This window comes from Cricetulus griseus, chromosome 2 (assembly GCF_003668045.3).
Source record: "Cricetulus griseus strain 17A/GY chromosome 2, alternate assembly CriGri-PICRH-1.0, whole genome shotgun sequence".
NCBI classification, from domain to species: domain Eukaryota; kingdom Metazoa; phylum Chordata; class Mammalia; order Rodentia; family Cricetidae; genus Cricetulus; species Cricetulus griseus.
This window is the reverse complement of record NC_048595.1, coordinates 25924278-25947836: the sequence shown is the minus strand read 5'-3', so window position 1 is coordinate 25947836 and position 23559 is coordinate 25924278. Positions and strand designations below refer to the sequence as shown.

The window sequence follows — 23559 nt, the reverse complement described above, 5'->3', positions numbered from 1 at the left end:
TGCTTTTTTTCCTTCTTTTACTCATGTAGTTCAGCTGTCTTATTCCTTACAGATCTAACACTCCCCCCCCCCCATGCCTCCAGTGCTGGGGCTTGAACCCTGGCCCTTGCACTTGCTAGGCAGGTACTCTACCATCTTTGGCCAGGTTCCTTCTATATGGTAAATCCTAAACATTTGAATGTGATGTCAGACTATTCATGTTGAGTTTTTGTTTCCCTTTTGAGTGCCATCAATTATCTTTCCACTTCTAATCTGTGCTCCTGTAAACCATTTGCAGTTCACCAAAAGATGAAAATTAAGTTTTACATGTTTGCTTTAGGTAATCCAAATTAGTTTTGAACTCACTAGGAATTGAGGACATCTTTGATCCTCCTTCCTCTACTTCCCAAGTGCTGGGATTAAAGGTACTGCCACCATACCCAGCTATAATAGATATATTTTGTTCAGTGTTTTTTGCCTTTTTTTTTTTTTTTTTTTTTTTTTTTTTGAGACAGGGTTTCTCTGTGTAGCTTTGTAGACCAGGCTGGCCTTGAACTCACAGAGATCCACCTACTTCTGCCTCTTGAGTGCTGGGCCTTTGCCTTTAGAGTTTAGAGAGAGCGAGAGAGCGAGAGAGCGAGAGAGAGAGAGAGAGAGAGAGAGAGAGAGAGAGAGAGAGAGAGTGTGTGTGTGTGTGTGTGTGTGTGTTTGTGTGTATGTACCACATGAGTTTGAGTGTCCTTGGAAAGAAGAGGGTATCAGATCTCTGACTAGAGTTTCAGGTGGTTGTGAGCTGACTAACATGGGTCCTGGAGCTGAACTTGGGTCGTCTGGAAGAGCAGGCAAGGTACTGGAAAATTAGCCTAGAGCTTCACATTCTGATCCCCAGGCAGCAGGTAGTTCTTGATAGTACTGAATTGGTTACTGCTTGCTTCCTGGTAAGTGTGTGGTGTTGTGTTATTTCCTGGTGGGTAAATGGAAGGGCAAATAAATAAGGAACAAACAAAATAGAAGGGAAAGCCCCCCTCTCAGTGACTAGTCCAGTACTATAAACCAGTCCGTCTTAATAAGTAATTGCCTTCAAGGAGTCCCACTGCTTCTCAAGACTGTTAAATTGGGAGTCAAATTTCTTTCTATTTTTCCTTTTAATAACCCTGCAGTCTAAAGTGGTGACCTGCCTCTATGACACACTGATGCAATGCACAAAAAGTTGTACGGGTAACCAACCATTATCTGGTTGTATTTAAGGTCCAATCCATGAGCTGAAACTCATACCTGCTATTGCTGGGGTGGCCAAGAATCTAAGACTAGATAGGCCATGGACCTTGGGGGAAAACAATACTACAATACTCTACTAAAGGAATGCAGCAATAGAATGACTCATAAAACACTCCACTATACTCATAGATCAGTGTCTTCTCACCTTCTTAGTTGTCGTCAGAGAAGCTTCCTCCTACAGTAGATGGGAACAAATACAGAGAACTCAAAACTGGACAGTGTGCAGAGAATATGAGACCTTGGAACACTCAGTCCTAAATGAGATGTTTCCATTAAATCCCTCCCTTCAGGACTCAGGGAACTTTGCAGAAGAGGAGGCAGGAAGATTGTTAGAGCCAATGGGGATGGAAGACAACAAGGAAACAAGGTCTTTAGGCCCAGCAGGACTGATGCACATTTGAACTCACAGAGACTGCACAGGTCTAAGCCAGTTGGGGGTCCCAGTGCTGAAAGGGGAAGTGGATACAAGACCCCCCATCCCTAACCCAGAAGCTATTGCTAATTAAAAACTGCTCACAGAGGAAAAATTAGTTTTATCCAACAGAGCCTGACTGGGTAGATGAACATTGTAGCAGGCTTTCCCTGGACTGCCAACCAGCTCCCAAATCATGACATGCAGACTTATTATTAATTATTAATGCTCGGCCTTATCTTATGCTTGTCCCATTAGCTGTTATAACTTATTTTAACCTGTTTCTCTTCATCTATGTCTTGCCTTGGGGCCTTTTATGTTTCTTTTATTCTGTGTCTTACTTTACAGCTTCCTCCGTGCCTGGCTGGTTAGCAGCTGCCTGGCTGGCTGGCCCTGGGTATCTCCCTCTTTTTCTCCCTTATTCTCTTCTCTCTTGAGCCTGGATTCCTCCTCCTACTAATTTTCTCTGCCTGACAGCCCCACCTATCCCTTTACTGCCTGGCTATTGGCCATTCAGGTTTTTTTTTTTTTTTAATTAGACCAGACAGGTGCCTTAGTCGGACAAGGTGGAACAAATGTAACGCATCTTTACCTAGGTAAAGTAATATTACATAACAAACCACACCAAAGGGCAGGCCCCATGCTTAGCAGTAGATGGTCAACGTAAATGAACTCAATGGTATACAGAGGTCTTTCATCACCTTTTCTGGACTTTCTGTTGTTGTGTTTGTTTGTTTGTTTTGAGACAGGGTTTCGGCTGTCCTAAAACTCTGTAGACCAGATTGGTCTCAAATTTACAGAGATCCGCCTGTTTCTGCCTCCAGAGTGCTGGGATTAACTGTGTGTGCCACCATGCCCAGCTGATTTTGTGTTCTTAAGGGATTCCTGTGTGTGGAAATATGTCTCTGTGTTTGTGTTCCTTGTACGCTTTGTTTGTTTTTTTTTTTTCTGTTTTGTCCTTTTTTATTTGTGTGTTTCTCTTTTTAATTGCTTCTTTGTTTTCTAGTGAAAGGAGAAAGGGTGTAGTTTTGGGTGGGGGAGAGATGGGGGAAGATCTGGAAGGAGTTGGGGGAGGGGAACTGTGATCAGAATATATTATGTGAAAAAATCTCTTAATCTCAACACTTGGGAGGCAGAGGCAGGTGGATCTTTGTGAGTTTGAAGCCAGCCTGGTCTACAGAGCGAGTTCCAGGACAGGTTCCAAAGCAATACAGAGAAACCCTGTCTCGAAAAACAAAAACAAAAAACAAACAAACAAAAAAACCCAAAATATGTTTCTAAATTGAAATAGAATTATATCACTGTTCTTTCTCCCTTTCTTCTTTTTAGCTCTCTCTAGGCAGCCTCTTCAAACCCTGCTGTATCACCCTCCAAGTTGATAGCCTCTTTTTCTTTATTGTAGTTAGTATATGTACATTTGTGTATGCACCAATATATAAATACAACTTCCTGAGTCCTGTTTTGTTGTTTGTGTATATATAGTTCCCGGGCTGACCACTTTGCTTTGGACAGCCAATAAGGGGGCTCATTCCTGGGAGAGACTAATTCTCTGTCTCCCAGCAGTTGTTAATTGCATGCAGTTCCTTGTGTTGGGGTTAGATTGTGAGATTTTCACTTTTCTATGTAAACATATCAGTTGGTCACACAGTTAGGAATCAAATTTCAGCATGAGTTTCAGAGGGGACAGATCATAGTACTATCTAAGTCCAGCCCAGGCTGGCCTGGAGTTCACTAGGTAGCTGGGGCTGTCTTTGAACTCCTGACAAGCCATCTACCTCTGTCTTTGTTGTACTGGTATGAGAGACCTTGCCTTGCTAACATCTCAGATTGAATCCAGGACTTTGCGTATCTAGATATATGGTTGAGCTACATCCCCAGCGAATAGTAGAAACTTATTCTCATAGCTTTGGAAGCTGGAAGATCAGTGTTCCAGCGTGGTGGGTTCAGTAAGAACTCTCAGGATATGGACCTCATGTAGCTCTGGTTCATGGGAAGAGAGCTAGTTGTCTTTTGGCCTTTACTTATAAAGGGCACAGTTATGGTTTAAATGTGAAATGTCCCCTAATTAGTTTCCTTGTGTGCATTTCTTACAATAAACATGTTGGTTGCAAGTTTGAAAAGTTGAGCATGCACTGTAATCCCGGTTCTGGGGAGATAGGAGTATTCCTAGAGCCAGCTGGGTTAGTCGAGGCAATTGTGAACTCTGACTTTAATGAGTGCAAGGCCCTATCTTAATCAGTAAGGTGTAGAGTTGCTGAGGAACACATCTGACATTGAAATCTAGTATCTATGTGCATATGCAAATATTTATCCACAGATGTGCACATACACAAACATACACAAACAAGTAGTATTCAAGATTGGAATGGCATAACTGCAAATGTTTTCTAATTTTGAAAGGTGATCTTTGTAAAGATTGTATCTAGTCTAATAATTCTTGTTTTTGAGATATTTATGAAGGAGACTATGATTAGAATGTATAAAAGATAAATGTGACAGAATAAGATTTTTTTAAAAGATTTTATTTTTCTATTTATTATGTATATAACATTCTGCTTCCAGAAGAGGGCACCAGATCTCATAATGGATGGTTGTGAGCCACTATGTGGTTGCTGGGAATTGAACTCAGGACCTCTGGAAGAACAGCCAGAACAGCCAGTGCTTTTAACCTCTGAGCCATCTCTCCAGCCCCCCAGATTTTTTTTTTTTTTTTTTTTTTTTTTTTTTTTAGGATTTCTCTGTGTAGCCCTAGCTATCCTAGAACTCGATCTGTACACCAGGCTGGCCTCAAATTCACAAAGAGCTGCCTGCTTCTGTCTCCCAAGTACAGGTGCTAAAGGGGTGTGCCACCATAGCCCAACTCAGAATCAGAATTTTAATGGAATTTCTAGTTTATTTATGTATATTGTATTTATTTCTCTCCCTCTCTCCCCTCTTGTTTTTAAGGAATATGGACTTCAAGAAAGTGAACTGAAAATCAGTGCTGTATTTTCAGCCAATGACACTTCTCTTGGTAAGAAATAAAACTAGCTAGGTTTGTTACAGTTGGTATTTGTTTAGTAGAACTGAGGGAAGTGCCTCTGCCTGGAAGTCTTTCTTCTCCTTTAGAGAATATTTTTCAGTGTGGAAACCGGTCACCATTAGCTTTTTTAAAAAATGAAAGGCATTAAGATTATATCAGAAGGTGATGCATGCATTAAAGAGATATATGTTTTATAAAACTTCTGCTTCTAGCTGGGTGTGGTAGAACATGTCTTTAATCCCAGCACTCTGGAGGCAGAGGCAGGTGGATTTCTGTGAGTTCCAGGCCAGCCTGGTCTACAGAGTGAGTGCCAGGACATCCAGGGCTACACAAGAAACCTTGTCTTGAAAAAAACAAAACCAAACCAAACAAAAGCCCTTCTTTTAAATTGTGTGTGCCAGTGACTAAAGTGGTACATACTTGTAATCAGTACTTGTGAGTCTGAGACAGGAGAATCATAAGTTTGAGGCCATTCTGGCCTATATATAGTGAGACTTTGTCTCAAAAAAAAAAAAAAAAGAAAAGATCTTGTCTAACATATGTGCATATGAGAGCTGGTTTATAATACTTATTAAGGGTTGTGGTAAGAAAAAGTTGAAACTGTTTTGGAGCTTGATTATTGTTTTCTTAGTATAATGGCTTTAAAACTAATAAGTTTTTTCCTTGAAAAAAAATATATACATTGGTGAAACTGAAATTGCTTTTTTTCTTTCTTTCTTTTTTTTTTTTTTTCTGTTTATTTTGTTTGTTCTTGTCTTGCTAGGCTTTCAGCTTGGTCCACTGTCACCTGGCTCAAATACATCATTTCCTTCAGTTCCAGCTGCTCATGTGTTTTGTTCTGGTTGTAAAAAACTACTTCATAAGACAGGATGTGCTCAGCTTTTCTGTTCAAAGGAATGCATCATCAGATACTCCTCAGCTGTCTGCCTGTCACCTCAACCCAAGAGAACCTGCACACACTGCTCCAAGTACAGGGTTCCTAAACTTTCACTTGCTTGTGTTTTCTTTTGTTTTTCGAGACAGGGTTTCTCTGTGTAGTCCTGGCTGTCCTGGCATTCATTATATAGACCAGGATGGCCTCGAACTCACAGAGATCCACCTGCCTCTGCCTCCTGAGTGCTGGGATTAAAGGTATATGTCTCACTTTTATTTATTTATTTATTTATTTAATTTGACTCAGAGTGACATACTGATATTTTAACTTTTCTGAACATTAGTTTTTCATTTTTTTCTTTAAGTAATATGTACTTCCTAGGATTTTAATGAGGCAACGTTAGCACATAACAGCATATTATAAATGTTTAATAAATGGGATCTTATTAATAAAGAATTTAAGTAATTGTGTATTTATAATTATAATTATAATAATATGTACATGGTTATGTACATGGTGTTTTCTTAGTTTTTATGTGAGTGGGTGTTTTGCCTGCATGTATGTTTGTGCACCACATGAGTGCCTGGTACCAGAGGAGGCCAAAGAAGGCTTCAGATCTCCTGGAACTGGAGTTCAGATGGTTGTAAGTTGCCATGTGTAAGTTGCCTAGTAATCAAACCTGGGTCCTCTAGAAGACGATCTAGTGTTCTTAACCGTGAGCCATTTCTCCAGTCCCAGGTGTTTTTTTTTTTTTTTTGTTGTTGTTGTTTGTTTGTTTGTTTTTGAGACAAGTTTTCATGTACCCCGGCCTGGCCTTGAACTGATTTATGTGGCTGATTTTAAAATCATGATCCTTATTGCCCCTACCTCTCAAGTATTGGAATTATAGATATGTGCCATTACATCTGGCTAAATGTAATTTACTGTTTTTAGTGAAAAAACACACTTTATCTGTATGGAAGCACATACTTGATGTTTGGTTGACTGGTGTAAAAGTGCTTTTATTTATTTATATCTATCTGTCTGTCTGTCTCTGTATCTATCTTACATGAGATCTGTGTGTCTGTATGTGTATATGTATATGCACACACACCTAAAATCAGAAAACAGCTTGTAGGAGTTGGCTCCAATGTGAGGGTCCTTCATTCAACTCAGGTTATCAGGCTTGGTGACAAGTATCTCTGCCTGCTGAGATATTTCACCAGTGCTTTATGATTGTTTTGTGAGATAAGGCGTGATATAGCCCAGACTGGCTTTGAACTCTATATGTAGCTGGGGATGACCTTGAACTATTTTTTAAAATGATTTTTTAGTGTTTTGCTTACATATATATTTATATGAGAATGTTGGATCCCCTGGAACTGGAGTTCTAGGCCATTGTGAGCTGCCATGTAGGTGATAGGAATTGAACCCAGGTCCTCTAGAAGAAACCATTGCTCTTAACCACCGAGCCATTTCTCTAGTCTCCAACCTTGAACTCTGAGTCCTCCTGCCTTTCCTCTCTCAAGTGCTGTTGTACCTCCACACCCTGTAGAAGCACATGCATTTTTAAACTTAGGTGAATTTTAGAAAATTTAGGTAATTTTTATTTTCCTTTCATAGCTTACCATGCAATAGTTGTGAATAATAAAGGTATGTGGGCTAAGGAAATGCCTCAGTTGGTAAGGAGCTTGCTCTGCAAACATGGGGACTTGAATTTGATCCCTAGCATTCGTATAAAATGCTGGGCACAGTAGATCATGCCTTTAATCTCACCCTTGGGAGACAGAGACAGGACAGAGGTCGATGGGTCTGACTTCAAGGCCAGCCTATTCTGCTTAGTGTGAGTTCCAGGCCAGCCAAGGCCTCACAGTGAGATCCTATGAATTATTTTTTAAATGCTGGGTATAGTGGTGAATGTTTGCAATCCCAATACTGGGTGGTGGACACATGAGAGTCCCTGGGGCTAGATGACCAGACATACGATAATCTGAGAGCCTCAGGTCCCAGTGAAAGACCCTGTTGTGAAAAACAAGGTGGATGGTGCATGAGGAGGGATGACTCTGGCCTCTGCACATGTGCACATACCACACACAAAATAAAAATAAAGGTGTAGACAGTGTAGGCTAATAGAATGATTAACTCTGGACACTCTGGATTTGAATTCTGGTGTCAGTATGATTTTGAGAGAAAATTTAACTTAACCTCTTATTTAGTCTTCTTGTCTGAAAAGTAGAAATGATAGTAGTACTTCCCTCATAGTGTTTTCTGTGATATTTAATGACTGACGTATAGTCTTAATTCGCTATACTTATATAATACTACAGTCATCATTATTTACTTTGTCTCCTCCCTCCATTAGTGTTTCTATTTTGAGTGTTTCCTTCAATTTTTATGCTTTTGAGAACAATAACAGCATTTAGCCTCTAACTGGGTGTCCCTTTTTAAAAAAATATTTATTTATTATGTATACAGTGTTCTGCCTGCATGTGCATGTGTCCCTGCAGGCCAGAAGAGGGCACCAGGCTACATTACAGATGGTTGTGAGCCACCATGTGGTTGCTGGGAATTGAACACAGAGCCTCTGGAAGAACGGGCAGTGCTCTTAACCTCTGAGCCATTTCTCCAGCCATTTCTCCCTTTCAGTGCTTATTGAAAACGGCTCTGGAAATCTCACAGAACTGCTAGATTATTTGTGTTATGTTCCTCCCAACACATAATTTTTTATATTAATCTCTCATAGTTCACCTTGAAAATGACACAAAATTCATCTATAATCTGTCATGATTCTACAGTTGACAGCTGTTAAATAGAAGACACCTGCCTGTGGTCTGGAGTTGTGGGATGGCCGCTGAATCTACTCTCACTGAATCTAACAGAGCTGGAAGTCTAGTTTGTTAAATATAGTTCGTGTACAAATGCTCACATTAGATGCTATAAACCTCACTTTACACATGAGACAGTAGAGACAATAATTGCTTCACTCATAATCATTTAACTGAGAAGTAGGAGAAACCATCATCAGCACTGTATTTCAGATGATTTATGCAGGTATTTTCCTACTATGCAATAGTTACTCTTAGCCAAAATAACATTTTAGTTCCCAGAGAGGAAGAAGGTAGAATCATGGCACATTTGTCTTTTTTATTTGTTTTTAGAGACATTTTAAATCCAATGGATGTGATCACAACCAAAGTTGAAGATGCCTCTTCCTGCAAAGATTTCTGCAGCCAGTTATGCCTATCTTCTTATGAACTTAAGAAGCCTGTTGTCACTGTGTACACCAGTGGCGTGTCCACTAAGTGCAGGATGTGTCAGAAGGTCACGGATGTAAGTGTACATTACCTTTCACTTTCTTTGGCACTCTGGTCAGAGAGATGATACTCCCCCTCCCACCTCTCCCCACTATCTTGCTATGTAATTGAGACTGGCCTCAACCTTGAGGCCATCTTTGTGTTTCAGCCTCCCAAAGGCAGAGATTATAATGCTACCATGCCTGGCTAAAATCAGACATTTTTTTTTACATGGCTCTGCTTATTTTGGATCTGTGTATCTGATCTACAGATTAGATTTGAAATTAATTATCAAAGCCAGGTATAATGGCACACCTTTAATCCCAGCACTTGGGAGGCAGAGGCAGTCAAATCTCTGAGTTCGAGGCCAGCCTGGTCTACAAAGTGAATTCCAGGACAGCCAGGGCTACATAGTGAGACCCTCTTTTGGGGGATAAAAAAAAGGAGGAAGTAGAGGAAGAAGAAAGAAAAGAAAGACAGATCAATCAAAATGTGGTACAAGGTCTTTGTCGTGGTGGTTGATTTTCAGAATTTCACATAACAACCTCACTGTGAACTGTTGTGAGAACTGTAGGGGCTGTTGTTAGGGTAGCTCTGACCTTCCTGTCCCTGATGGTGTACAAGCAGGTGCGGATTCCTGTTGTGGAGCATGTAGGCTTTCCCTTGAGCTGGCTGTGCAAGGGTGAGCTGCAGAGCAAAGGTGGGAGTGTCTCCGTTTATCCTGATGTGATCTTCTCTCCAGGGAAAGGGGGCAGACTCCACATAGGGATGGTTGTACAGTGATGTGATTAAGATGACATAGGCCAAGCCACTTTAAAAAATTCTTTAATTTTATTCATGGCTCAGAACTTACAAATGATTTATTATGTGAAATATTAATGGTGGAAACTCCTTATAGATGAACCAATAATCAAGAGTTAAAAGCCAAGAACTGATTGAAACTAAAGGAAACTTTTTTTCTTTTTCTTTCTTTCTTTCTTTTTTTTTTTTTTTTTTTTCTTCTTCGAGACAGGGTTTCTCTTTGGCTTTGGAGTCTGTCCTGAAACTAGCTCTTGTAGAACAGGCTGATCTCGAACTCACAGAGATCCATCTGCCTCTGCCTCCTGAGTGCTGGGATTAAAGGTGTGTACCACCAATGCCCGGCTTTAACTTTTTTTTCTTTTAAGATGTATTTTGGAATGAGTTCCTAGTTGGTTTGGTACCATCATCCTATTGTAATATTTTAGGTACATACCATGTACTGTAATAAATAATAGTCTTGTTAAATATTGTATGTTTCAGTTTTAATTTTTACTGGTTGAGGTTTCTTTTTGTTCTCTGTGTGTGTATATGTGTATGGGCATGTGTGTATGGGTCTGAGGTGATGTTAGGAGTCTTCATCAGTTGCTTTGTACCTTCTTCATTGAGGCAAGGTCTCTCAGTTGAACTCAGAACTCACCAATTCAGCTAGTCTGTTAGCCATCCTGGATATCCCATCTCCACCTTCCAAATGCTGGAATTACAAGTAGGGGCCACCAAACCTATTTGGCATTTATGTGGGTTGTAGGGATTTGAACTCTAGTCCTTTTTTTCTGTATGGCAAGTACTTTAACCATTGAGCCATCATCCTAGCCTTTTTTAAAAGAAGTTCTTATAAAGGATGTAAGTGATAGCGAATTTTTTTAGGAACTAAGAAGGTACTTCAGTTGGTAGAGTGCTTGCAGACATGAGGACTTGAATTCCATCCTTATAGCCTACATAGCTGGTTGTGATGGTGTATACTTACAATCCCGGTGGAGAAAGGTGTATTTCTGGGGCTCACTGGCTTTGCAAATTCTGGGCTAGTGAGAGATCATGTCTCAAAAAAAAAAAAAAAGGGTAAATGGCCCCTGAATGATACCCAGGGTTAACCCCTGACTCCCACACACATGTGCAGACATGTGTGTGACACTCATACACCCGCATGCAGATGAGCACACAGTTCCTTTACTTAGCACATTTTTGATTTGCTGATTCCTTGAAGCAGTTGAAATGTCCTTTTATTATTAAGAAAATTTTTTTCCAGTAACTGCCTCTTTTGGCAGTCCTGTTACTATCATCACAGGAAAGTAACTAATGCTTTTTGTTTTTATTTTATTTTATTTTTTATTTATTTTTATTATGTATACAGTGTTCTGCCTGCATGACAGAAGAGGTCACTGGATCTCATTACAGATGCTTGTGAGCCACCATGTGGTTGCTGGGAATTGAACTCAGGACCTCTGGAAGAACAGCCAGTGCTCTTAACCTCTGAGCCATCTCTCCAGCCTGACTTTTTGTTTTTATATATGACCTAAGTATCCATTCATTCCCGATTTGGGATTGGTATTGTCTTCTTCCAGATTTGTGAGACCCATTTTTACTAAGCGGATTGTGTGAAACTTCAGAATGTACATTTACTTCCTTACGAAAAGATTGGATGTTGTGTTAGTGACAGTTTTAGAGTTAATGGTTGCTTAACATGGAGTTTGGCTTATGATAATCATTCAGAAATTAATACCGTATAAGTGGTGGTCATTATTATTTGTTAAAGCATGAATAGACTCTATAGTTCATTATACACTCAGCTTGATCAGGAGATGGCTTTGTAGCATCTCTTTCTATGAATTAGGCATCATTTCTATCTCTTGCTGAAGAGTCACCCAATTTAGGTAGCTTTAAGAGTGATCAACTTTTTCGGGGTGGTGGTGGTGCATGCCTTTAACCCCAGGACTCGGGAGGCAGAGGCAGGTGGATCTCTGTGAGTTTGAGACCATCCTGGTCTACAAGAGCTGGTTCCAGGACAGCCTCCAAAGCCACAGAGGAACCCTGTCTCAAAAAACCAAAAAAAAAAAAAAAAAAAAAAGAGTGATCACCTTTCTTATACTGGAGTTGAGGTCCGTTCTGAGGATGGCTCTGTGCTTCATGGATTACCAGTACATCATTTATTACTTAGAGGGTGCTCTGTTGTTAACTGAATAGTTACTAGTTTTCTTCAGTTTTGTAGCTAAGGCTGTTCCTAGGCTCCTGATCCTTTTGCTTCAGATACCACATCTGGCTGGGCTTTTTTTTTTCATTGGGTCTTTTGTTTCTTTACAATCTGTATGTATAATTGTGTGTGTGTGTGTGTGTGTGTGTGTGCGCGCGCGTGCCACACACTCATGTGTACAGGAGTAGGCATGTATGTGAGTGTGGTTAATGAATGAGTGTGCAAGCTGTGGCATATGTGTGGATGCCAGAGGACAACAACCAGTGTTGGCCCGCTCCATCTACCTTGTTTGATGCAGGGTCTCTTTTTATTTAAAGCTGTATATGTCAGGCTGTCTTGTGAAGTTTTGATCATAGGAGCACTGGGAATACATATGCGCAATGTTGTCACTGGCTTTACAGATCTGGAAATCTGAATATACATCCTCATTCTTTTGCATAGCAAGCACTTTACCCACTGAGCCATCTCTCTGGCCCTTTCTTATCTGAAACAATAATGTAATTATGTTTGAACTTATGCTTAAATACATCTTATATTATTGCTATCCTAATAGAATTTGTCCCAGAAGCCACTCTATGCCTTGGGGAATTCATTGAAGCCGTTTGCTGAAGTGAATGAGATTACAAATGACCCAGGAAAAACAGAGCTTTTCTGCTCTATTAATTGCTTATCTGCTTACAGAATTAAGACTGTTATTTCTTCAGGTAATGCTTAAATTTGATAAATTTATAGATTTAGTAACATATTAAAGATGACTATAATTGGTCTTAATTTTTTATATACTAAGTTTATTTAATATGGCCAAAACCCCAAGATTAATTTCCTTTTGAAAAACTGGTAATAAAACAGATTTTCACTGATACTCTTTTTTGTAGAATGTACTTTATGGTTTCTTGTGTAGGAAAAATAAAAAATAATAAGTTTTAAGCTATTTACTTCCTTTTTAAAATTATTTTATTGTGGTTGGGCAATGGTGGCACACACCTTTAATCCCAGCACTTAGGAGGCAGAGGCAGGTGGTTCTTTGTGAGTTCGAGGCCAGCCTGGTCTACAGAGTGAGTTCCAGGACAGCCAGGGCTACACAGAGAAACCCTGTCTCAAAAAACAAAAACAAAACAAACAACAAAAAGTAAGTTTTTTTTTATTATTGTATTTTATGTGCCTGTTTTGTCTGCATGTATGTCTGTGCACCCTGTGCATGCCTGGTGCCTGGGGAGGCCAGGAGAGGGCATCAGAGTCCCTGGATCTGAAGTATTACAGATGCTTGTGAACCACCATTTGTGAGTTGGGAATCTAACCCAGGTGTTCTAGAAGAGCAGCCATTGTTCTTAACCACTGAGCCATCTGTCCAGTCCTTTAAGTTAAGTTTTGATGAGCAGGAGTTGATTGAGGTTAGCTGTTGCAGTTAGATGTAGAGATTACTATAAAGTTCCATGGTATTTTTTTAATGTTCTAGTTAGTTGACCTTCTATATTCATTGGTTCTACTTTCAAGCAACAACACCTCAAAATTACTCAGCAAATGCCAGGCAAGGTGATGCAACTTTAATTCCAGCACTGGGGAAGCAGAGTCAGGCAGATCTCTGTGCGTTCAAGGCCAGCCTGCTCTATATAGTGAGTTCCAGAACAGCCAGAACTACTACAAAGACCCCTCTCTCAAAACAGCCACAACAAAAGACAAAAACCTTCAGCAAATATAACTAAACATTATAGAGATTTTAAAAGTTATTTTTTCTCAAAGTAGTACAGTATATCAGCTATTTACATGGCATTTGCATTTTGCAGATATTATAAGTAATCTAGAGATGATCTGTGAGCAGATGTTTAGAATGTACATAGATGAGATACAAAGGCTGTGGTGCCATTCTGTAGGGTGGACATGAGCGTCTGTTCTGTAGATGTTGGGCACCCTTGGGGGAAGTTTGGGAGCCAGTTCCCCAACTACATAAGGAGAGTCTGTGCTGAGTATTTGATTGTCTTTCTACTACTAGACTTTTGGATCATTTGTGTATGTGCACAACATTCATTGTTTTTTATTTTTTGTCATTAAGGTCTCCAGGTTTTGTGTCATAGTTGTAAAACCGCAGCAGTCCCTCAGTATCACGTAGCCATGTCAGATGGAACTATTTGCAGTTTCTGTAGCTCCAACTGTGTGTTGGCTTTCCAGGTATGATGCAAGGTGCTATTTTGTCTCTCTAGTTCTCCGAGGCATTGCTCTATGGCAAAATGTTGTAAAAAATTATATTGTTTTCTATTACATTTGTTATGTGTTTACATGTCATGATGGCATGACTGAGCCATCTTGCTAGCCCATTGTTTTCCTTTTCTGAAACAATGTTGGTTCATAGCCCAGAGAGGCTGCCTAGAGCTCACTATATAGAAGATCAGACTGACCTCAAACATGAGGCAATCATCCTGTCTCTATCTCCCACGTTATGGGATTACAAGCTTGTGATATCTTTTTGTTTTAAAGTAAACCCAGTCTATTCAAGCAGTGTTTCAAAGGTCATTTGTACAAATGTTTGAGCTCAACTGTTGGGCTTTCTTATTCAGTGTCCTTATTTCAAGTACCCTTCCCACCTACTTTCTCCCCTTGGCTCTTCTTTTTCTCTCTCTCTTTCTCTCTCTCTCTCTCTTTTTTTTTTTTTTTTAATCAAGGTCTCCTACTGTAGTCTAGGCTGGCCTTGCAATTTTATGTGTAACTAAGGGTGGCCTTGAACTCCTGATCTAAGTGTTTGGGTTTGTAGATGTGTGCCACTACATTATTTTGTTCTCTCTTTTTTAAAAGAATAGAAGCTAGAATTTGGTTTGAGAGGTGGTATGGTGAAGAAAAAAAGCTTACTAGGGCTCACGTGCCCCTTGTGTCCTAGGCCAGAAACTTAATGATTCTTGGAGTGGAATTATATTCCATTTCTAACCCCTCTGTGCAGTATACAGAAAGAGTCAAGAGTTTCTTGGTTTTTCTGGGTGAGAGAAGGATGCCTAGTGTATCCACATCCACTATCATATACTAGCCACTGGTTGGTGGTATGTGTAGGGTTATAAAGGCATGGGGAAATATGCAGAAACTTTTGTTCTAGTCCGTCATCTTTGAGTGTTTTATTTTTTAACCCTTCTGTTCTAGAAGATATGCCACTGAAATTCTTTCTGTTAGAAGTAAAGTTTTAAAAAAAGTTTGTAGAATGAATTTATTAAAAAGAAAATTTTAAAAATTAAGTTACATTATTTCTTATTTGGTAAAATCTTGCTTTGTATTTGTTCAGAATGTATTTAACAAGCCTGAGGGAACAAACTCTTCATTGGCGCCCGTGTCTCTGGGCCAAGAGGTGATAAACACACCTTTGCAGTCTACAGTGTCCGAAGGAAAAGGTGCCCCTGTCTCCTCCTTCAGTGGCCCCATCAGCAGGCCTGCTGCAGATGCTCTGGAGACTCTTGCTAAACAGTCCCAGCAGATTGCTCTGACCCATTCATTCATGAGGCTCAAGTGCCAGCATTGTAACCATCTGTTTGCCAGGAAACCAGAGTTGCTTTTCTACAAGGTAAAGAGATGGCTTGAAAGAAATAGGGGTAAACTATCCAGTGAGAGCATTTCTGGTTTTTCATCTTCGATAGTTCCTTAGTTTGTGTTGACTTACAAATATGTATTTGTGTATTCACAGATATGGGCATGTGAAATACGGTTTGCAAGAGTTGGTTCTTTTTTCTATCATGTGGGTCCTGGGATGGAACTTAGGTTGTTGGGCTTGGCAGCAGGTGCCTTTACCTGCTGAGCGATCTCACTGGTCTGGAAAAAGACTTCTTAGAAAGTTGCAGAAGCTGGGCGGTGATGTCACACGCCTTTAATACCAGCACTCAGGAGGCAGAGGCAAGTGGATCTCTGTGAGTTCGAGGCCAGCCTGGTCTACGGAACTGGTTCCAGGACAAAACCAACAAAACAAAATTAATTAATTAATTAATAAAAATAAAAAAGAGAAAGTTGCGGTTTAGTTAGATTTTTAAAAAAGATTTATTTTCAAGTGTGTGTGTGTGTGTGTGTGTGTGTGTGTGTGTGTGTGTGTGTGTTGGGGCATATATCCATGTGAGCACAAGTGCCTGTTGAGGCAGGCCACAGGCCTTGGAACTCCTTGTAGTTGGAATTATAGGCAGTTGTACCCATGAGCAACCTGACATGGGTAAACACTTAACCAGTGAGCCATGTTTCCAGCCCCTTAATGACATTTGTTGTTATTTGTTTTTGCAGGGTAGAATGTTTCTGTTTTGTGGCAAGGTTTGCTCTGAAGAATACAAAAGGAAAAATAAAGTTATGGCATTGTGTGACTACTGTAAGATATATAAAATCATAAAGGACATTGTGCGGTTCTCAGGGGTGGACAAGCCATTCTGTAGTGAAGGTAAAAAAAGTTTTAGTATTTCTCACACAGTATATAGTAGAATTCATAGTTACGGTTTTTCCCTTTCAAAAGCTTTTCTCCTGCTGGACAGTAGTGATGTGCTCCTTTAATCCCAGCACTTGGGAGGCAGAGGATCTCTGAGTTGGAGGCCAATTCGGTCTACAGAGTGGAGTTCCAGGACAGCCAGGACTGTTACACAGAGAAACCCTGTCTTGAAAAACCAAGAACCAAAAAAATCAAAAAACAAACCAAACCAGAAAACCCCTTTTCTCTTATGAAGCGTTACTTGGACACTCTTAAAAAGTTGAGTTCATATAGCTTGTACTTATTGCACTCTAAGATTTGTCCTTTTAAGCATTGCAGTAATCTCAGCAAACAAAAAAACTATAAGCTAATCAATGGCTTAGTAGCAAAATCTTGTAAGTTTAGCTAAGACATCAGTTTTCTTTTTTTTGACATCAGATTTTTAAATTTTTGTTCTACCTATTTGTAAAGTGTGAATTTAAGCCATTGTTACTATTGGCTTAAGAAACTTATACCTCTGATTTCTGGATATGGATGATTTAATATTTAGAGAATATTTAAATAAATGTTAATTTTTGTTATGTGAATATGGAGATTATCCTATTATATAGAGGCAAATAAGTATGTCAGGTAACCAAACCCACGTGTTTTGAAAGAGACTTTAACTGCTGAGCAAGCTCTTCAGCTTCTTTTTTTTTTTTTTTTTAAAGTCACGATGTCAAGTAGCTCAGTGTGGCCTTGAACTTGACCTGTAATTGAGGCTGCTCTGGAATTTCTGCTCCTCCTGCCTTCATCTCCCAGATGTTGGACTTATAGGCCTGTGCTGTCACACCTGGCTAGAAGTCAGCTGAAACACTACAGATACTCGTTTCACTCCTTGGAGCTAATGTGTGTCTTTTCCTTTCATTCTTTCTGGCGGTTAGTTTGCAAGTCCCTCTCTGCTCAAGACTTTGCAGAAAGATGGGCAAACTGCTGTAAGATGTGCAGTTACTGTTTACAGACATCTGCAAATTTTGTGGAAAGTCGACTGGAAGGCAGGCTCCAAGTTTTCTGTGGTGAAGAATGCATGACCAAATTTACAGCTCTGTTTTATCAGGTAAATAGGACATGTTCTTTGTCTTTCCGAACTAGGTGCTAATCGTTTTCAATTTAAAATATGTTCACATTATGTGAAAAAAAATGTGTTTAGAGTTTAAGATTTCTGGAGGTTCTTTTCCCCACCCCATCCTGATACTGGGGCTTGTCATGCCTGCTAGACAAATGTTCTACTACCACTGAGCTGTATCTCTAGTTTGGCATTTTGTTGTTGAGTAAGTATACGTGTGCTTTTTTTAATTCTCTCTTTCTTATAAAGTGTGATGACCTTGTTTGTAACTTTTAGGTTAGAAATTTACATAATATTGTCTTAAGTGGCTCTCTAATTCAGGTTACTGTGGGGAATTTAAAGTCAGACCTTGTCCTCCCTTCACAGGTAAAGTAATAAACTGATAGCCTTACCTACGTTCTATTTTTAAAAGGCATATAGTGAGGGGTATAATTAAATGAACAATAATTCAAATCTGGTGCTCCTTCATAGTTGTTTTGTTTATTCCCAGGGTCAGTCCTGAGAGTTAGGTATATTACTGCCGTTTATAAATAGGAAGAGTGTAGTCCAGAGAAGTTAGTAGCATGTCCGGGAGGAAGCTAGGAGATGACAACACATTGTACCCACAACTCTCTAGTGAAATCAATAATTACTTAACTACTTCACTCCTACGTGTCATTTTCTTGTGGAGGAATATAATAGATTTTAACCACTATATGGTGAAGGACCAATCATAGTGCTTAAGAAAAGGGTGCTTAATTAAATATTTATTGAGTGAATCTGTCTTTATAACTCCAAAGCTCATACCCTTTTCTGTATGTTCCTTCTTACTCTTACAAAATACAGCTATGTTTATATTCCTTCATTAGTAATTTTGGAAACCAAAAGAACAACTTTAAAAAAGTTAGTTTTTAGGATGTCTTATGTGGCACCAATAATAAAATCTGTTTCTAAGTACAATATTTTAAGTGGGAACTTTCCATTTTGTAATCTCACCAAACTCAATCCATTTTCATAGTGTCTCTAGTTTAGGGTTAATATTACCTTTTTATAATTTTAATCCTTCCTTGTCTTTTGTTCCTCAGACAGCCAAATGTGATGGTTGCAAACGTCAGGGTAAGCTAAGTGAATCTTTGAAATGGCGAGGCAATATCAAATACTTCTGTAACCTGTTTTGTGTCTTGAAGTTTTGCCATCACTATAGTGTGAATGACCCAGTTCACAAAAAAGGTAAAATTAAACTTGACTACTGAGCTCTTTTTTTTTTTTTAAGGATTTTAATTTACTTATTATGTATACAACATTCTGCCTCCATGTATGCCTGCACGCCAGAAGAGGGCACCAGGTCTCATTATAGATGGTTGTGAACGACCATGTGGTTGCTGGGAATTGAACTCACGACCTCTAGAAGAGCAGCCAGTGCACCTAACCTCTGAGCCATCTCTCCAGCCCCTGGCTACTGAGCTCTTTAAGTCCGTGCTAGGATATACTGTCAGAATACACAGTCGAAATACTACAATAAAACAAAGTTTCACTGCATTCATATAGCCTGGATTTGCTTAAGATTTTCTTTAGGGCTCCTTAATGACAGTCTGTTTAGCTTGTTTTCTTTTTTCTTTCTTTTTTTTGTGATTTTTTTTTTATTAGTTCGAATTAGGAACAAGCCAATCCCTCCTCCCTCTCTGTCCCCTCCCCCCAACCTTCCACCTGCCCCTCATCCCATCCACCCTCCACTCCCCAGGCTGGGTAGGGCCCTCGGCGGGGACTCACCAAAGTCCACCACATCATCCTGGGCCGGGCTTAGACCCTCCCCCCATGTGTCCAGGCTGAAATGTGGGAAAAAGTCCCTTCTTACACCAGGGAAAAATACTAATCCACCACAAGGGGCCTCCTAGAGTGCAGGGGCCTCCTCATTGACATCCATGTTCAGGGGTCTGGATCAGTCCCGTGCTGGCCTCCCAGACAGCAGTCTGGGGTTGATGTGCTCCCCCTTGTTCAGGCCAGCTGTTTCTGTGGATTTCACCAGCCTGGTACCGACCCCTTTGATCTTCATTCCTCTCTCTCTGCAACTAGGTTCCAGAGTTCAGTTCATTGTATGTATGTGGGTGTCTGCCTCTGCTTCCATCAGCCACTGGATGAGGGCTCTAGAATGGCATAAAAAGTAGTCATCAGTCTGATCATAGGGGAAGGGCATTTAGGTTATCCTCTCCACTATTGCCTAGATTGTCAGTTTGTGTCATCCTTGTAGATCTCTGGAAATCTCCCTAGTGCCAGATCTCTCCTCGGACCTCTAGTTTGTTTTCTATTACTGTGGTAAATATTACAACAAAAGCAACTGGGAAAGGAATGGATTTATTTCATCTTCCGACTCTCAGGTGACATCCGTCACTGAGGGAAGTCAAGGCAGCAGCTCGAGGCAGGAACTGAACATACTACAGAGCAATACTGCTTACTGGCTCGTTCTCCATTGCTCCCTCAGCTTGCTTTTTTATACAACCCAGGACCACCTCTGCTCAGGAGTGACAGTGCCCACATGAGTCATTAATCAAGAAAATGCCCCACAGACTTGCCTACAGAGTATTCTGATGTAGGTATTTTTCTGTATTGAGGTTCCTGATGACGCTAGCTGTGTCAAATTGACAAAAGGCCATCACACAGTCCTTGAGAGAAAAGTAATTCTGATGCTTTTTTGCTGTCATAAACCAACAAGTTAATAAGTTAATATATATTTATTTTGTAGGAAATTTTTATTGCTTTTGATTAAACTTATATGCAACTTGCACTAAGGGATCCATACTACTCAGTTATAATTAGAAATAAAAATTAAAAAGAGGGCAAACAAAGTGTGTTAATATGGTTGCTGTGGCTGGTGTAGAATTTGATGCAGATCTTGCTTGTAGCTAAAAAAAAAAGAGAGAGAAAGAGAAGCACATTAATTATCTCAGAAAAAAATAAAGTAGAGCAATTCTTCATGGGTATCAAAGTTTTTTTTCTGAAAAATAAAATAACTTTACAAGTAGGACAGCAAATATGTTCAGAAAATTCAGAAGAATAGATGTGAGGAATACTTCCTGAGTCGGAAACACTTGATATATCTTCTAATCAGATCCTCAAGGTCCACTTGATTGACAGAATCCACCTGCTTTTGCTTCTTAAAGTCTGGCTCTTACTTACCTTGCGTTTCCTTTATATATCTCTATTTTACACTTTTGTGTTAGCCAACCCTTCCCTAGGACTAGTAGGTTGGTAGTAGAATCTTCATTTTGTAATATAGTTGAGGTAAACCAATTGGAGACTGTGTCAGGAGAGAAGGGGTTGAAGGGATGGGAGGGAAAAAGAAAGACAAGCATTGTTTGTTTTGTTTCATATGTGCGTAAAGTAGAAGGGGAACTGTTGCAGGGAGAAACGGGACAAGGAGGAAGGATTATAATTAGCATGAATATTAGTAAAATATAATGATAAACAGTATGAAAATGAAACATTATTTTTATTTTTGGTTTCTCTGTGGCCTTGGAGGCTGTCCTGGAACTAGCTAGCTCTTGTAGACCAGGCTGGAATCCAACTCACAGAGATCTGCCTTCCCCTGCCTCCCAAGTGCTGGGACTAAGGCCACCACTGCCCAGCAAAACCTATTATTTTTATGCAAGAGAAAAGCCAGTGTTACATGGAGGGATAGCTGCCTCATCAACTTATAAAAGTTGCCATGTAAAAGTTTCATTTGAAACAAGCTTAGGTGTAGGGTCTTATACCCACTAACAGAAACTCCCAGCTAATCACAATACCTGGCATTTTACCTGTTTGATATTAAAATTATTAGATTTTTGGACATCTTATATGGGATTTAGATTGTCCTTTGAAGCTAGAGTTTTGCAGAATCAGGCTCTTTTTAAGTTCCAGTGAACACTGACTTTCTGGCAATAACCCAAGCTAACATTACATAGAGTTAGAACTTTGTATTGCTTCCTGAAAATATACTTGTTAAATAATTTTATTCCTATTATAATTCCTATATTTGTACTATGTTTTTATTGTTTATTTTAATCAGAATTTATTTTATTCCTTATTTTTACGGAACAATTCATGAATTTGTATGTCTTCCTTGTGCAGGGACAATGCTAATTTGTATCATTACACTTTTTTAGTACTTTTGCTCCCAAAGTCAGTATCAGTAATTATTCCTAAGGCACAAACTGCTTTGACGGCACTCCCTTCTCCAAGGATTGCTACAACTCCAGTTATAACCAGTGTGATATCGTTGGCAAAACTACCTGCTCTCCAGCCCACGAAGAATGTTAACAGTGATTTAACAGGTATGAGGCATTTGGCTAAGAGGCAAGTATTGCCTAGTCTAAGAGTTCTTATTGGCGGCAATACCTTTCTTTATGTCATATGAGGAAATATCCCCGTACGATGTGGGGTGAGTGGCTAGTAAATGAAGAGGGATCAGTTGGAAAGGAAGAGCCTATATAGTTACTTTTTTAAAGGATTCTAATGGGCTGGAGAGATGGCTCAGCAGTTAAGAGCACCTGCTGCTCTTGCAGAGGACCTGGGTACAGCTCTCAGCAGTTACATGGAGGCTCTAACTGTAACTCCAGTTTCAGGGGATCTCATGTGCCCCTTTGGGTTCTGTAGGCATGAGGCATGCACGTGTGCACATACATTGCCTTCAGGCCAAACACTCATACACATAAATTAAAATAAATTAACAAAAGAATTTGAAAATTTTAATATACCTGCCTCCCACTGTGTGTGTGTGTGTGTGTGTGTGTGTGTGTGTGTGTGTGTATTATGTATATGTACTTATTTCTGTATAGGTGGGTGGCATGGAAGCCAGAGGTTGATGTTAGGTGTCTTCATCATTCTCCATCTAGTTTTTTTTTTTTTTTCTCTCATATGTGGAAACTTTATTTAAAAAAAATACAAGATGGTAACCAAATCCATCTAGTTTTTAAAAACTTAATTTTGTGTGTGTGTGTGTGTGTGTGTGTGTGTGTGTGTGTGTGTGTGTGTGTGATATGTATACCAGGCCTTGTTTGTGGAGGTCAGAGGACAGCTTTTGGGAGTCAGTTCTCTCCTTCTACTTGGGCTCTGAGGCTCAAGCTCAGATTTTCAGGTTTGAGTGGCAAGCATCTTAACCTACCCAATCTATCTTAGTTTTTAAGACAGGGTTTCACTGCACGTGTAGTTCACTGCTTGGCTAAACTGAAAAAGTCAGTGAGCTGTGGGATCCTCCTGATCAGCTGGGTTCACAGATGCAGAGACATGCCTGGTGTTTCTGTTGTTAAACATGGGTTCTGGGCGTCTGAACTATGTATGGCCTTATGCTTGTACACCAAGCACTTCACCTACTGAGCCATCTGGCCAGCCCAGGCTTTCTAATAAAGTAGCAGGGAGCCGGAAGTAGGGAATCCTTACTTTTACTAGGCACCACAGGTGTTTCTTTGGACCATGTTTTCCAAACTCTAACCCACCTTTGTAAGAAAAAGTGAATGCCAGTTTCAGTGTTTACTTATGTATATTGTGAGAATGATAATGTGTGTTTTGATTTCTAACAGGTGCCGGTCCTAAAGAGGCAGCAAAGATCATTGGAAATGTGAGTTTTATTGTTCATATGTAAGCTGATAATCGCCTACTTACTTGGGTTTTCATTTTGTTTATAATCTAATAAATAGACATACATATGCATATACATATACACATACATTATGCAAGTACTTTTCTGTTTGTAGCTTATTCTTTTCACAAGGTTGAGTGGTAACATATTTTATGTTTGAGTCGTATTGTTGGACCCTAGATCATTAATAAGGATATACTCTTGATTTATCCTACTGTTTGTAAGGTTTCTTTATTTGTTTAAGTGCTTGCTAACTCCTAGCTGCTCATTTTTCTTCTTTGGAAAGTTCAGTGGTGTCATTGTAATTTTGAACTGTGTGAGGCTGAAAATAATACAAAATGCATATTTACTTCATCTCTCACTGTATGTGTCAGATTTGAAACATGTGAAAATTTCCCCCAATTTAAAAATAATTTCAGACTTAGCAGGCTATAAGGATCACAGGCTGTGCTGTTGTAGTCCAGTGTGAATCATCACTTCAGCGGGAGAATGAAATTCCCATCATCCTTCATCAGTATCATATGTTTGATCTAACATGTACTGTGTTAGCTCTTGACTTAATGATTTTGGTGACCATTTGCTCTTGATATAATTAAAAGTTTTTTGGGTGGGAGTAGGTTTGGA

The 23559-nt window shown here is 39.6% G+C and overlaps 1 protein-coding gene and 1 pseudogene across 12 annotated transcripts in view; one reads left to right on the top strand and one right to left on the bottom strand.

Annotated features, from left to right (window-relative positions):
* The window catches only part of Zmym6 (zinc finger MYM-type containing 6), a 40099-nt gene that overhangs the window by 3902 nt on the left and 12638 nt on the right, over positions 1-23559 (top strand). For 5 of the 12 annotated variants that reach the window (XR_004768162.1, XM_027399316.2, XM_027399317.2 and 2 more), the window contains exons 3-13: positions 4616-4682; positions 5455-5659; positions 8703-8874; positions 12377-12527; positions 13874-13989; positions 15086-15361; positions 16063-16213; positions 17161-17333; positions 18407-18551; positions 21464-21631; positions 22877-22914. Coding sequence is in view for 10 of the 12 variants with exons in the window: in XM_027399316.2 (XP_027255117.1) it covers positions 4616-4682; positions 5455-5659; positions 8703-8874; positions 12377-12527; positions 13874-13989; positions 15086-15361; positions 16063-16213; positions 17161-17333; positions 18407-18551; positions 21464-21631; positions 22877-22914 (1662 nt within the window). In the remaining 2 variants the exon portion in view is untranslated. Of the gene's footprint in view, positions 1-4615; positions 4683-5454; positions 5660-8339; positions 8596-8702; positions 8875-12376; positions 12528-13873; positions 13990-15085; positions 15362-16062; positions 16214-17160; positions 17334-18406; positions 18552-21461; positions 21632-22876; positions 22915-23559 lie in introns of those variants that run through there. The other 7 variants (XM_027399321.2, XM_027399322.2, XR_003482023.2 and 4 more) reach the window with 6 other exon arrangements.
* On the bottom strand, positions 21384-21480 carry LOC113833908 (annotated as a pseudogene).